Below are 14,873 nucleotides of genomic sequence, written 5' to 3' on the forward strand. Positions count from 1 at the left end.
CGCTGATTGGCCGAACGCATGCAAAACACCAGCAGCCGCCATTTAAAAAAAAAAGACATGTGAACACACAGTTTATAGTCTATATTTACTCCAGAAACTAACTCTACGAACATGGAAAACAGTAAAAGCCTTCTTTACGCTAAGGAGAAAATCCAACGCGACTTTGAGGGGATCAAGCCAAACATGATTATGTATTTCTGCTCAGCTATCGACATTGGACATCAACCACACGGCAAACGCTAATACCTTCTCATATACTGTCTTTCTATATATAACAGTTCTATCTAATAACGTATTAGACAGGACTGTTAGACAGATCGTAAACTAATGAGCACGGAGAATGCGAGCACTGTGAGTATCAGGCTGTGGCGTTCTCAACGCCGTCAAAGAAAAAGTAACGACAACGAGCGCGGCTTCATCACTTCCTAATGGTTCCTACTGGTGCTGCGAATGCAACCAGGAAAATGTTCCTAAGGGAACCATTAATTCTCGGGGAACCACCCTGGTGAACAAAGTTTCTAGAATTACCCGGTACAAAAGCCCCTATAGTGTCGGCCCAGATCCGGGCCACATCTGGTACTGTATTCAACGCGCACCAGATGTGGGCCGGATCTGGGCCGACACTATGTTGCTGTCTGGGCTTCTTATTGGATACAATTTTATCTGAGCACATACTTTTTTTTTTAGAATTTACAGAATTTATGCATATATTGGCATGTCCATCCAGCGAGTTTTTATGCAATATCCCGAAATTCACATAAAAATAGGTGGTTGGAAACATAGCTAGTAACTCGCTCCATGTCTCTTCTTGGCAGGTGTGATGCATAACAGAAAAGATTGATGCCACAAGTGCAGTTTCAGATTCTGAAACTGGAATTTATTTCCTAACTTTGCATGTCCATTTAAAGACTGCCGTAAAACATCGCACATTTAATTGGACAAGAACAATGTTTATACAATATTGCTACACTGAAACTTATATCTGACAATAAACACCGGTGAATGAAAAGCTCCACCATAGAAAAAAATAACACTTCTACTAAGATGAATGGTCCCATCAGCCCTGTGAGGGACGGACGCCGACAGGACAGAACAGATGAACAGACGGCAGGGCTGAATCATGCGGCATGTCCTCACCAGGAAGAAGAGACGATCGGCTGAGGAGGATTGTGCAAATCAAGTCTTAAAGAGTTAGTTTCCCCTCATTTCATGGCCTGCACTCCGAACCAGGAGCATATCAGTCTGTTTGGCTGAAAACCAGCACTATGAGAAGAGGCGGCTGTCCTCCTGAAACTGGCTTCTCTGCAGTACCTTCACATGATTCTCATAGATTTTGAGAGCGGGGCCGAGTCTGATTGACAGACCGGTCAACACGTCACTGCGCTGCATCAGCAGTAAGGACTTCCCATCTATTTCCTGTTGGAAGATACAAAGGTTACTAGAGATCCGCGGCACCGATCCAAGACATTTAACTTCTGGATATAAAAAGAGATGGTGTACACTAGCGTTCAGAGGTTTGGGGTCAGTACGTTTTTTTTTGAAAAAAATAAATAAATGAATACTTTTAATCAGCAAGGACACATTAAAATGATCAAAAGTGAGAGTAAAGACATTTATAATGTTTCTATTTCAAATCAAATATTTTAGCGCTAGAAACTATTACAATGTATATATTCACTACAGAATTTTTATAAATTTGTATTAATTTCCTGGTCTGGAATTAGCAATTTAAAAACATCCTAATTTTTGTTTTTCCAAAGCCGTGGCAAGTCTAAAATCAGCATAAATTAAAGAAACGCCTTGTGCATTTTTCTGGCATTTATAGTAATAAGAAATAGGGGGAAAATGTACTTAATTATCATGAAAACAGCATATTTTGCACTGTAAAATTAAGACCCTTTTTCTTTCTTTAGATTTTGGGTTAACTATAACAAGCACATGTTCTTGACCGGTTTGTTTGACTACAGCACTAACCTGTGTCCTGAAAGCCAGCGCCTGCTCAGGGAAACCCACGGACGTGAAGTAACGGGCCACATCGGCCACGCTCCAAAGCAAAGGGTCCTGCACAACTTCTTCCTTCACCGCATCACTGAGAATGTACAAAAACAGCTTCAAACCTCAAAGTTCATGAGCAATACAGACTAGGCTTCTCCATATCACAACAACAATATATTAACCAATGGTGTGAGTTTGAGGTGGCACTACCTGACCAATGGCACGTCCTAAAATACGTTCTAAGCACGTTTCGATAAAGTTATGGAAACGTTATTTCTGAATGTTCTCAGAACGTTCAAAACGTTTTAAAAATGTTTTTTTGTGTGTGTGTTTATGTGAAGATTAGCAAAAAAGAGTTAGCGAACGTTCCATTTGATGATTTAACAAACATCAGAGGAATGTTACTTTTTAAATGTTTTGAAACAAGTAGTAATGCTTTAAAAAAGTAAAGAGGTTCCATTAACGACGTTCTGAGAGCATTATTAAAGACCAGGTTAACTGGAAGAAAGTTTTTTCATAACTTTGAGAGAACATTTCCAGAACGTTAGCCAATGTTCTGAGAATGTTCCCTGTTAGCTGGTATGATGAAGTGTTTGAAAACATTTACTTTTTGTCCAATTGTGCTTGATGCCACAGAAATGACACACTAGAACTTTAAGTCTCAATATTTCAGTGTTTATTGCCAAAGATACAAAGAAAATGTTAACTTTCACTCACTTTTCATAATTCATCTCTCCATTGTTGATCGTTTCTTCCTCTGTCGTGCTCTTGGGCTCCTTATTGCACATTTCACCTGTGAAAGCACAATTTTGAAAAATTTGGTTGATAGTTTTGGTGCCGGTTCAGAAATTAATGGGGACTTGGGGCAAAAATGCCACTGAAATGGCCCCCAAATTCAAGATAGGGGGCAAAAAATGCCCCTGCACAAATAAACTAAACCTATCATGACTGTCGCGATTGAAGTGACGTGAACATGATTGAATAGTGTTGATTGTGGCCATACATTTAGATTTTGTATTTTGATTCGATTTTTTGGCAGCATTTGAGCATTACAATAAAAAAATAAATGTAATTACATTACAAATACAAACACTCACTAACTCATTTTATTCCTAGTGTGAATAAACGTTTGTTTTTCATGCTACTAAAAAACAACCAATATGAAGTCTTGATTTTCTAATGCATGAAAACTAAGTCTGTTTCCCCAAACACAATTTTTTTTTCTGTATTATATTAATTGACAATAATTATCATTATTACAATATCAAGAGCAATAAATCGACAGTAATCTTTTGTAATAAAACTTCAGCCCTACCCTGTAATGTTATTTTTTTTATATGTTATTTTATGTAGTATATTCTTCATGTAGGCTATTCATTATGCATTTGTATGGTAAATACACATATGCCACCTATGAGCAGAATTAATTCATATTCATATGTAGCTTCTGTTCCACCTTTGAAATTGAATGATGGCTTTTGTTGATGGTGATCAATTTTATTGGCAACAGTCTATTATTCTAATTAGTTGAAGTAATTGGCTAAATGTAAGTATTTGACATAAACAAGTTACACATAAAAAAGACAACACAGATACATAAGGCAAATATATATAAAAAAAAAAAAAAAAGCCTCTGGAAATCACTTCCAGGGGGAAATATTGGCCCTTAAAGGTGCAGTAAGTGATTTATGAGAAACACTGTTGATATTTGAAATGTGAACACCCTCCCTTCATTGCTCCGCCCCCAAAATGCATGAACATTGCATCCTCTTCAGTCTCTTATCTAATATTAACATGGGTCCTAAAGCTCTTTACTGATCATAACCCTTCTTTTTCTGGTGATATTCCTCTGAGCTTTTATCTTTTTAAATGTCTCTCAGCCATCTCTCATTCTATAGTCTTTCTTCAAATCTTCCTCTTGCTCACTCTCTCTCCTCCCCCATCATGAGTGGACACGCCCCCCGCCCTCCTGCTGATTGGCTTACCCTTTCTCCTCCCCCATCATGAGTGACACACCCCCTCATGCTGATTGGCTCATTCTCTCTCCTCTCCCATCATGAGTGGACACGCCCCCTACTGCTGATTGGCTATTCTTTCTCCTCCCCCATTATGAGTGAACACGCCCCCTCCTGCTGATTGGCTCACTCTCTCTCCTCCCCATCATGAGTGACACACCCCTCCTGCAGATTGGCTCATTCTCTCTCCTCTCCCATCATGAGTGGACATGCCCCCTACTGCTGACTGGCTCACTCTCTCTCCTCCCCATCATGAGTGACACGGCCTCTCCTGCTGATTGGCTCTCTCTCCTTCCCATCATGAGTGGACACGCCCCCTACTGCTGATTGGCTTACTCTCTCTCCTCCCCCATCATGAGTGACACGGCCTCTCCTGCTGATTGGCTTACTCTCTCTCCTCCCCATCATGAGTGACACGCCCTCTCCTGCTGATTGGCTTACTCTCTCTCCTCCCCCATTATGAGTGACACACCCCCTCCTGCAGATTGGCTCATTCTCTCTCCTCTCCCATCATGAGTGGACACGCCCCCTACTGCTGATTGGCTTACTCTCTCTCCTCCCCATCATGAGTGACATGGCTACAAGTGTGTTGTGCTGCTTGGTCCGATCCACTTTCAACAGTGTTTCTCAGAAAACGCTTACTGCACCTTTAATGTAAAACTTAATTTCTGACCCTGACACGCTATGGAAGTTAAGGAGCACAGGCACAATCCTCACCCTCCTCAGCATGATCAGAGACAGCGTGAGGCCCTCCGTCTGCCATCACCGCCTCGTCCTGAAGACAGACACGCACAATATGAGACAGAGACGCAGAGGAACAAGACAGATGTGCTGTGACTGGAAGCAGGACGGATGTGCTCACCGGCGTGACTGGATCAGGGGTGGCCAGGCTCTCCTCCACCCTCGGCTCCTCCTCGGCTTTAAGAGCGGAGAGACAGATGGCCGCTGGCTCCTGCAAGGACTCCACGGACCCTGTGGGCCACAATGACAAATACAGTCAGCTGAAATCTCTTCATGTAGAAACTTTATGCCGTCAAAATGTGTGATTGAATGTTTGTCTCTTTGGACTTTTACTTCAAATTTTCTTCAAAGTTTTAAAACAAAAGCTGCTGCTCTCCGTATGCTTTTCCGTCATCTCAGATAATGTTCATGTGTAAATTGCGCAAGCTCATTTCATCTATTAATTCAAAAGATCTGAAAAAGCCCATAGATTTACTGACACATAGACCCTCCCCTAGAAGAAATCAGGACAAAAGTGGTTGAAAGTGGACAAAAGAGACAGATTAAAACACCAGGTGTAAACGGGAATGTGTTTCTCTCGTCTACTTGTGATCCAATCGACCAAAAAGCACCTTAATACCAGGTGTAAACAGGGCCTCTGATTCTCAAACAATTGTATAAATGAAGTTTACGGACTAACATTCGGCTAGTAGGATGCCAGCTTTAACTGAGGCTGCCAGGAAAACCGTAACGTTAAAGTCAGCATGAAATCAAAATGGACAATTCTTTTTTTTCTTTTTTTAATAGTGCAGTGTTTATTGTAAATGATTCATCTGTGAACATCATTATTTTTTTTATTCATATCCTCATAATATCTAATCAGAATAACTTCCCCTCCTCTTGCAGTGTCATCTCTTCTCTCCTCTGATGATGTGTTTACTGGCGTGAGGGCAGAGCAACCTGTCACTCACATGAGATCCACCAATAGCAAACTACAACTGTCTAATCAATTACTGATGGACAAAACCAAGCCCCGCCCCACATTTTTTCTTGTTTGAGAAGTCGTTTCATTTGGATATACATCGCAATAGGAAAGAAAAGATCTGCATTTCATGCAGACTTTATCATGTTAATTTGCAGTATGGTTTCAAAAGACTGATTCTGTATTTTAACTTATGTATGTGAATTAGCGTCTCAGTTTGGGGTTTTATCTTGAGAAGTACGTACCCGTGTCCTGCTGGGCTGCTGGCTGTATGTGCTCGGGCAGAGTGTAAGCGCTGTCGGTGTCCTGCCTCAGAGCATCATGGGTAGGAGAGTTCTTTGAGGAAGTGGGTGAAGGAACAGGCAGACTGGTGTTACTGCTGGTGACGGGACTCATGCTGATGCCCGAGTCAGCGGTGCTCTGAGCGCACATGGCGTCCAGACTGCTCTCATCGCCCTCCTCATCCATACTGCTGTCCATTCCTGCCGTCATCGACATCTCGTCCTAAAAAGATTGCAGAATTTTATTTTACTTGATCAGTTACACGGCCACAGTCTGCCTACAATCCAGTGCAACATGAGGCTTCAACAGAACGCATCACGTGTGCCATCTGAAACTGTGTTGTCAACAGTTTGCATAACTTTATATATAGGCTATATATGTAGTAAATACACTAGCATTTTTTCAAGACGAAAAATATGAAGCAGCACAACTGTTTTTCCAACACTGAAAATAATAATAATAATAATGTTTCTAGAGCATCAAATCAGCATATTTTTACAGGGGTTTTCAAGGTGTGGAGTAGGGCTGGGCGATATGACGATCGATAAGAGATTTTTCTATATGGTTTATCTGTATGTAAATACATCCATGCAGCGTAGGACTGCTTAAACACAATAGAGCAGCAAAGAAACATGGATGAATGAGAAGAAAGAGCGGGACATGCTTGATGATGAGTTATTAAAGGGATACTCCACTTTTTTTGGGAAATATACAGAAGTGTCAAGTTTTAAATAGGAAAAATATCAAAACTCTTTGGTCATTTTTTTTAGAGAGATGCTAATGGTCATGTCCAATTCAATGATGTATGCTAAGCTATGCTAAAAGTGGTACCACCAGACCCGGAGATCGGCTGAATGGATTCGAAAACGATAAAACTCAACTGTTTAACTCTGGGGGAGTTGTAAAATGAACCTATTTCCAAAAAAAGTGGAGTATCCCTTTAAAAGAACAATAAACCTAGACTGAGAACAGAATTCAGTACTGACAAGCGACTTTCTGTGGCGCACATACACGCACGAGTGCTGAATTCAGTTCACTTTCACTGCTTATTGCTCTTGAACGGTCAAATACACACATTTATGTGTCAAAATGCCGGTCTTGGCGAGTATTCACGTAAACACAGTCAGTTATGTCTAAAGGGAAAATAAACAGTTGGGCAGAATAGATTCTAAATAATTATCATTATATTGGTCTTTATATCATTACATTAATTTACATTACATGGTTCAAGTGACCCAATTCAGATTTTTTTCCTGCCATGTGGCACAGATATGACCCGGGCTTGACATTAACATCCGCCAGCCCGCCAAATGTGGGTGTATTTCAGCAGTATAATGCAGTCATTTCTACTAGCCACTTTGGCGGGTTGAATTTTATATATAATATATACATTTTTCAATTGTAGTCTTTTAAAAAGGAATCTGAAATAATAAACTAAGTCCACTGTAGTGTGGTAAAAAAAAAAAAAAAAAAAAATTAATACAGACACTGAAATATCTGAAACACTTCCAATACTCATTTTCCACAGAATAGATACACGATACCAGCAGCGCTTTCTCTCTCATCTCTCCGACAGCAAGTTACACACAAACCCTCCTCTCCTCACTCACTCGCTTCATTTGCTCCAGATGAATATTGTTGCTGTTACAGGGCTTGAATTTTGGCATGAGATTGCACATACTGCGCATAATTTTAGTCATTCCAGCAGATTTTGTGCTCACATCAAAGGTGCGGCACATTAAGAAGCCTCTCAGTACTAAATTGAGTTCTTTTTCGCTGCTTATTGCGCTTAAAAAGTCAAATACACGCAAAATAATGACAAAATGCCAGTCTTGGCGAGTATTCACGTAAACACAGTCGGTTATGTTTTAAGTGAATGTAAACAGTTGAGAAAGAAAACCGACGGTTGCGAACGATGTCAACTCAGGTGGAGACCAACCGCGATCACATGACTCTTTTCAATGGCGCAATGGAGGACGAAGGCTCAACCCAACGTTTTGCTGACCTTTAATGATGTTGTGGAAAGCAAATGCTTGTATTATTGTAATTTTGTCTTCCTCCAATGCAAATCAAGCTGCTTTACTTTCTTTTTGGCCTAAGCTCTTCCAGTTCAGTACGTCTATCTGGGGTTGTTTCGCCAAGTTCATAGTGTAAATGCATATCGGATATGGGTCACTTTTAAAAGAAGATGTAAGCTGGTCGTCAAAATAATTAGATATAGTCAACAAATCGGAATTGGGCATCAAGACCTGCAGTGTAAATGCAGCCATATAGGCCTAGTTCATACTATGCTGTTTAATTGGGGGGATTTTCCCTTTCAGTTGGTTTTGTTTCATTATTTCTTTTGTGTTTTATAATTGTGTAATTTATTTTCTGAAACGCCTATAATAAACCATTTAATGGCAGTCTCCCATTATGTCAACTTAATCCATATAATGTGCCAACATGCCCTGCTAAGGGTTCAGTGAACCATCCTGGGCAATAACACTGGAATGTTCAATAGCCCAGAAATATTTTCACTAAAAATCATAAGCAGCCACAGGCAGGAGCCAGGAGGAATGAAGAAAGCATCTATTAGCATTCAGTGGCTTTAAACAGGACTGCATTCTGATTAGCAATACAAGAAATACCTGCATTTTACATTTAAACTAATATATTTCGACTATTGCACTTTGTGATTATGCTCAAACCGTCCCACTGCAAAACTGGATTACCGTCGAATCGAGCTTCAGTGGTGTCTGAAGGCCGCGCGCACTGTTTATTCAGACAGAAATTCCTCGTCGCCCGTCTTCTCCTACACTTTGAACCCCAGTTTTGGCGATGACTGGCGCTATGATATTAGGAACGTTACTACCAGAGCAGTAAGCATAGCGAAATAACTTAGTTATACAGTATGAGGAACATTACAGAGTGGGATTGCTGAACGGAGGCGCGCTGAACTCGCGAGTCGCGGTTCTCCGGCGGCAGACAGCGCGCGCCCTCAGAGTGAAATGGGGCGGGCTCATGAATATTAAGTAGCATAACCTTCTCCAACAGCACATGAGAACGAAGCGAGCGGGCTCATGAATATTAAGTTACGTAACGTTCGAATGAAGCGAGCGGGCTCATGAATATTAAGTTACGTAACGTTCTCTAGCCCCATAGAACGAAGCGAGAGGGCTCATGAATATTAAGTGAGCGTGCGGTTCTTCAGCGGCCTGAGAGAGAAGCGTGGCGAGTTTATGTATATTAATTAGGAACTTCACGCAGCCTAATTAATATTCATAAACCCGCCCCGCTTCGCTCCGAGGCGCGCTGCCTGTCTGAGAGAAGCGCGTCCCAAAGCAAGCCAATGTTAAACGTGGCTATAGCCGACATTTTCCGCCTTTAAAACACATCCAAAACTAACGTTCCCCGTAGTGCACGTGATAAATAAGTAGCGCAAGTTCACGAGCCGCAATGACGACTTGGTTCGCACTTCGCGTGCACGGACAAAAAGGATCCTCTAGATCAGCCCGTGCAATGACTTGCGCTTCAATGATCCCTATAAATTCTCGTATTTACTTTGTCACGACCCGCACAAGTGGACAAATGCGGTCTCCCGGTAGTAAATAATCGTTATTGCAAGTGCCTCCAGTGTCGCTCCTTGTGCGAAATGCGTCAGTCGGCTGATCAGTGATGTTTTGGTGACTTTTCCCCCGCTAGTTTGGATCAACGGACAAGGATTTTATCGCTAAAGTTGAGTTATGGGACTGTCTGTGCTCGAACAAAAACTCGCTCCGAAAGATCTCGAGCTCGCAGAATCAGATCAAGCGCTTCCATTGTTGGCGATTTTCCGACGCTCATGAAGGTTCGTGCCGCTCCCCGTCTGCGCCAGTCCGCGCGCGCGTGTGTGTGTTTGTGCGTGCACTTGCTTTCATGTTTCATGCGCCAGAACAGTTAAACTAGTGATAAAACACCAATGCTTGCCATTGCGCGTGTGGTTTTTGTCGGAGCGCAGCCGCTCTCTTCAGTGCGCCAGCGCTCGGTTAAGGTTTACTTACTTCCATATCCTCCATGTGATCCTCATCCACGGGACCCAGAGCGCTGTCGCCGGCGCTCCAGTCCGCGAGAGAAGGCTGTTTCACCGCACACTTGCTCTGCTCGGTTTTTCTCCTGCCTCTTAGCACCTTTGCCGCGTTGCGATAGGACACCGAGCCTTTATAGTTGACTTTCAGCACCGTTTGCTCCTCTATCAGTTTCTCTAGTTCTGAACGGGTTCGGTCCCAGTCCGAGCCGTATCGTCTTTTAACCATTCTGCAAATTCTGTCCAGGTCCGGTCGCGCTTTCCTCGACCGCAGCGAGTCTATGGAGCCCAGGATCCATTCTCGGTACGGCTTAGACATTATTCCTAATGGGCTTCAAGCTTGATAGAGTGGATGAAGTGCGTCAGTGTTGCCTTCGACGTGACGCTCGCAGTCTTTCGAGTCGCGGCGCGAGCGCGCTGGAGAAAAAGAAAAAAAACGGAAACATACTGTACGCGTGCGTTGATCACATTGAGCGCTTAAGGTGGAATGCGCGAGATGCGGGTCCCGCCACTAGGAGATTTAAGGAGGCTTTGTTCTGTTCTGTTGTTCTACGCGCTGCTTAAAGTTCTGTTTTGGAATGCGACTAGCATGTAGCATGTTTAAAAATAATAATAATACGCTAAGTCCACATTATTCGAAGGTTAAACCCGTTTTATTTTCACATTCCTTGTTTAATTAAGCCAGTCATCTCAGAAATAAAATAAAAAACGTTCAGTAAAAATCTGTTAACGTTTGGCAATCCAATAAAGCAAATAGCTACGTAAAAAAGTTAGCAAAATTAGGCATTTTGCAACAATAAACTTTTCAAGCAGTCTTGAGTTTTCAGATGAGCTTATTATGCCTCATGTTTAAAGTCACCATGAAATCAAAATGGACAATTCTTATTTTTTATGGAATGTTGCAGTATTTATCATAATTTATCCATGCAAATCATTATTTTTGTCTTATTCATGTGTCCTCAAAATCTTTAATCAAAATAACTTCCCTCTTGGCTCTTGCAGCGACATCTCTTTTCTGATGATGCGTTTACTGGCGTGAGGGCGGGGCAACCTGTCACTCACATGAGATCCACCAATAGCGAACCAGTCGTCCAATCCATTCCCCATGAACAAAACCGAACGTTTTTTCTCCTTCCACAAACCATTTCATAACACACGCCACAATAGGGGAGAAAAGACTATATCGCATGTTCTGTTTCACACTGACTTTTAATGTAGCAACAAACATAAATATAATCCCAAAATCGTTTGGCAGTTTCATTTAATAATTTAAAAGGTTGCTTTTATGAGTTAAGCATCTTACAATTCCGGAAATCCAATCAATTAGAGAAGATTGGATTTGAAATTCCAGGTAATTGATGACACTAGAAATGGAAGGTCAAGTGCATTGTGGGATACAGCATTGTGCGGTGTGCTCCGTTGCATCCTGCAAACTAGCAAATCTCAAAGCATTGTGCGGTGTGCTCCGTTGCATCCTGCAAACTAGCAAATCTCAAGATTAATCATATTTCCTGCAGAAAGCTGTCTGCATTTCCATGCATCTCAAAAAGGAACTTGCTAGCCTGGTGCACGAGCACCTGAAATTCATAAGTGATCCGCCATCTTTGCTCATGGGCGCTCAGCTCTGCTGCCAGCTCATTTTGAGACAAAATGTCATGTGACTAATGACTAGACTTGCAAGAAAATGAAGTCATGCCAACACTGATGAATCTAAAGGGGGGGAAAAACAATCCAATTCTTGCTTCACATACACATGGTAAAACATTTGCTATGATAAATATGATGCATTCTGTGCTAAGCTGAACGTCTTTAAACATCTAACTGATAAATAAACTTATGAACAAATTTCAGAAAAATAACATTTCAGACGTCACCACATCATTGTAATTTTAACAATTAAAACTTTATTGGAATGATACATGTTGCAAAATATTATTCTGTGTATTTTTTATTTTTTAAACATACTCGATGTGTCCTACGGGTATCCGTCAACTTCTCCAGAAGGTAAAATAATTAAGACTGTTAAAGGCAGAGAATATACAGTATTGTTTCCCGAAAAAGGTACAATAGACTACACCATCACCATACCCATGTCGAGAGGAAAGAGACTCCTGTTATTGAAAATACACTTAGAAAATATGCAAAAGTAAATCAAATGTTTTCTTCATGATTTCTTTTTTTAAAAAGCAAATAGAAGAGTGTAGGAAACTGGATGTGTAGAAAGGCAAACTGTATCATGGACTGATGCACGCACGCACGCACACACACACACACACACACACACACACACACACACACACACACACAACGATGTTTGACAATGTAAATGAACAGATGAGTGAGAGACTGGAGGATGTGTGACACCCATGTATTTGAAAGGGAGGGACGGGGCCCCAAGAATCAGGCAGACATGGAGGGATGACATGAATACCACCAAGAATGTCATGCTCTGACAAAAGAATAAAAAATAAAATAAAAAAAGGTGAGCCATAATTTCACAGATTTAAACCGCTGTTGCTTAAAACAGAAGCCTTCCATATCACGATCAAGCTCAAAGTTGAGGAGGATAAAGCTAATAAGAAAGCCAACCTGTACATTAGAACTCAGTGCACCAGTTAAAGATAGTCTTACGTTGCTTCTAACATCACAAAACCAGTGCAGAAGAGCCTGCTGGCAAATCGAAACGTACAGAAGCATCATTTGAACACTGATTGTTTTGTTTTTCAGCTATTGAAACCCAAAAGGTGGAGCCGTTTCTCCTGTTTGTACACCCATTTTATGAAGTCTCCAGAAATGGGGCGAGTAAATGTCCCAGCAATAGCTAGGCATGCAGGGAAAAGAGTGAGGAAGAGGAAATCTAAACCTATCCAAAAGTTTCGTGAAATACAAACATCTGCCTTTTACTTGTCTCTGTTTCTAAAAGTATGAATGATCAAAAACGGACCCAATCTGATCCGTTTTGGCGGCGCACCTGGCAGCTTACAGTGACATCATTTCCTGAGCGGGAAATGCAAACGAACAGGTATTTGATCTTATACTGTAAAATCAATGGCATCATCCTATAGTGTCCAATTGATGCTACCATTATTAAAAAGACACACGGAGAGTTGCTTGAAATACCATTTTAACCTGGCACCGATCTGTAACATTCAGCAAAATTAAGTTATACTACTCATCATAAAACAAACAAACCCCCAAAAAAAAAATTGCATGAGAAAGAGGAGCATCTAGCGCGGCACCTAATGAGCAGACGACTCCTGAAGAACAAGCGATGATTGGCGTCTCACATTTAAATGTGAAGCGTGTCAATTTTGTGCCACTAGAGGCAGAAAAAACAAACAAAAATAATGACTTATCAATCCATTCAAGCTAATATATTATGTCCTTTTCATTTGGTGACTCAACAGACTGCAGTTCAGTTTGGTGCCACTAGTGGCGCACTTCACTTTAAACGTCTAATTAAATCTTCGTTGACGAGAAGCTTTCCGAGCATAACGAAATACAATCTTTGCAACACACTACGCACTATTGCACGCTTCTGCAAACTAAACAACAAAACTCGCGGGGACGTTTGCATTTAGATTCTCTTGCATCCTACAGAGTTAAAGAGCAAGAGAGAAAGTTGATCGAATCGTTGGACGATATTTCAACAGGCCGAATGGAGCTTCACTAACTGGTCTTGATAACGCACGATAAAGTCTACACGAACAACAAGCTTTTTTTTGAAGCGGAAATAGAGATCGATTAAGTGAAGCCGCAGAGAGTTAAAACGTATTGAATATCCGTCTTCTGTAAGGATAAAAAAAGAAATGCCAGAAAGGGTTTGGTCACTGGCAGGTGACACGGCAGAAACGAATAACAACGAAAAAACATCATCATCATCATCATCATCATCAGCAGCAGCAGCATCCACCAGGAACCGAGTGTAACCACAGAAAACTTGAACGGTTTCCTTTAAAAGCATCATTCTAAAAACAAGAGGCATTTGCGCTCGGCCAATTCACTGCATTCCTTCACTTTTCCCCATTTCCTGTTGATTTACTCCTGGAAAACACATCTTTGAATCAAAGCCATCTAAGAAAAAGTGTAAAATCATGGATTTGGAGCTTTAAGTTTGCTTGTTCATGTTATATAAAGCAGTGTTTACGGTCTTTAAAGCCAAAACACGTTCTGTTCGTATGACAAGCTGGGCTTTTAGGACACGCAAGGAACGCCACAACATGATCTAGAGAATGATGATCCAAATCAACAATCTTAATACTAAGCGGCTGATTCTGCCTGATCTTAGAGCACTGTGGGAAATTGAACCCAACCAATATGTGATGATAAACTTGAAGGATGGTGGTGCGATGCTTGAAATTCAAATGGCAAATGTGTGACATCTAAAACAAAAAGCCAGAACTCTTGAACGGAGTACGTGGGATTGATTTGGTATTGGGTGCCAATAGGTGCACAGGAAGTAAACAAGAAGTGACAGAGTGGAGAACTACAGAGCAAGGACACCTTTGCTGATAAAAAAAAAGAAAAAAAAAGGGGGGGGTAATTTTCTCTGAAGAAGCCAAAATTCAGTACCAGAAAGTAACCTCTATATCTCTGAAAAAAAAAGCAAAAAAAAAGCAAGAAGTCGTCACAAATATCCCCATGCCAGCCAGTCACAGAGAAGTGACTGAATCTCTGCCCAATGGACCCTGGCTACCAAACAAGAGGGAAAACATGAAAATGGACAAGTAACGAGTGACGAAGGATCTGAAAAGGCAACACTGCTGGCGTCTCTCTCAGGACTTTCTGATCTTCTGCTCCCTCCATCCGTGTGTGAGGGCTCTACGTTGTTGTC

The 14,873-nt window shown here is 41.3% G+C and overlaps 1 protein-coding gene across 2 annotated transcripts; it reads right to left on the reverse strand.

Moving 5' to 3' along the window:
- Positions 1-624: 624 nt before the first annotated feature.
- samd1a (sterile alpha motif domain containing 1a) lies at positions 625-10,597 on the reverse strand. Of its 2 annotated transcripts, XM_084432789.1 has the most exons (7): positions 10,017-10,597; positions 5,958-6,216; positions 4,873-4,982; positions 4,728-4,785; positions 2,713-2,788; positions 1,975-2,089; positions 625-1,416 (listed from the first exon to the last, which is right to left on the reverse strand). In XM_084432789.1, exons 1-7 carry the CDS (start codon positions 10,356-10,358, stop codon positions 1,264-1,266), a joined length of 1,113 nt encoding a protein of 370 aa, XP_084288915.1. In that variant the 5' UTR covers positions 10,359-10,597; the 3' UTR covers positions 625-1,263. The 2 variants fall into 2 exon arrangements, with proteins under 2 accessions (XP_084288915.1, XP_084288914.1); XM_084432788.1 differs by having other exon boundaries at positions 840-1,416; positions 4,728-4,982; positions 10,017-10,510.
- Between the last annotated feature and the right edge of the window lie 4,276 nt (positions 10,598-14,873).

The sequence above is a fragment of the Rutilus rutilus genome, assembly GCF_951802725.1.
Source record: "Rutilus rutilus genome assembly, chromosome: 1".
In the NCBI taxonomy this organism is placed as follows: Eukaryota; Metazoa; Chordata; class Actinopteri; order Cypriniformes; family Leuciscidae; genus Rutilus; species Rutilus rutilus.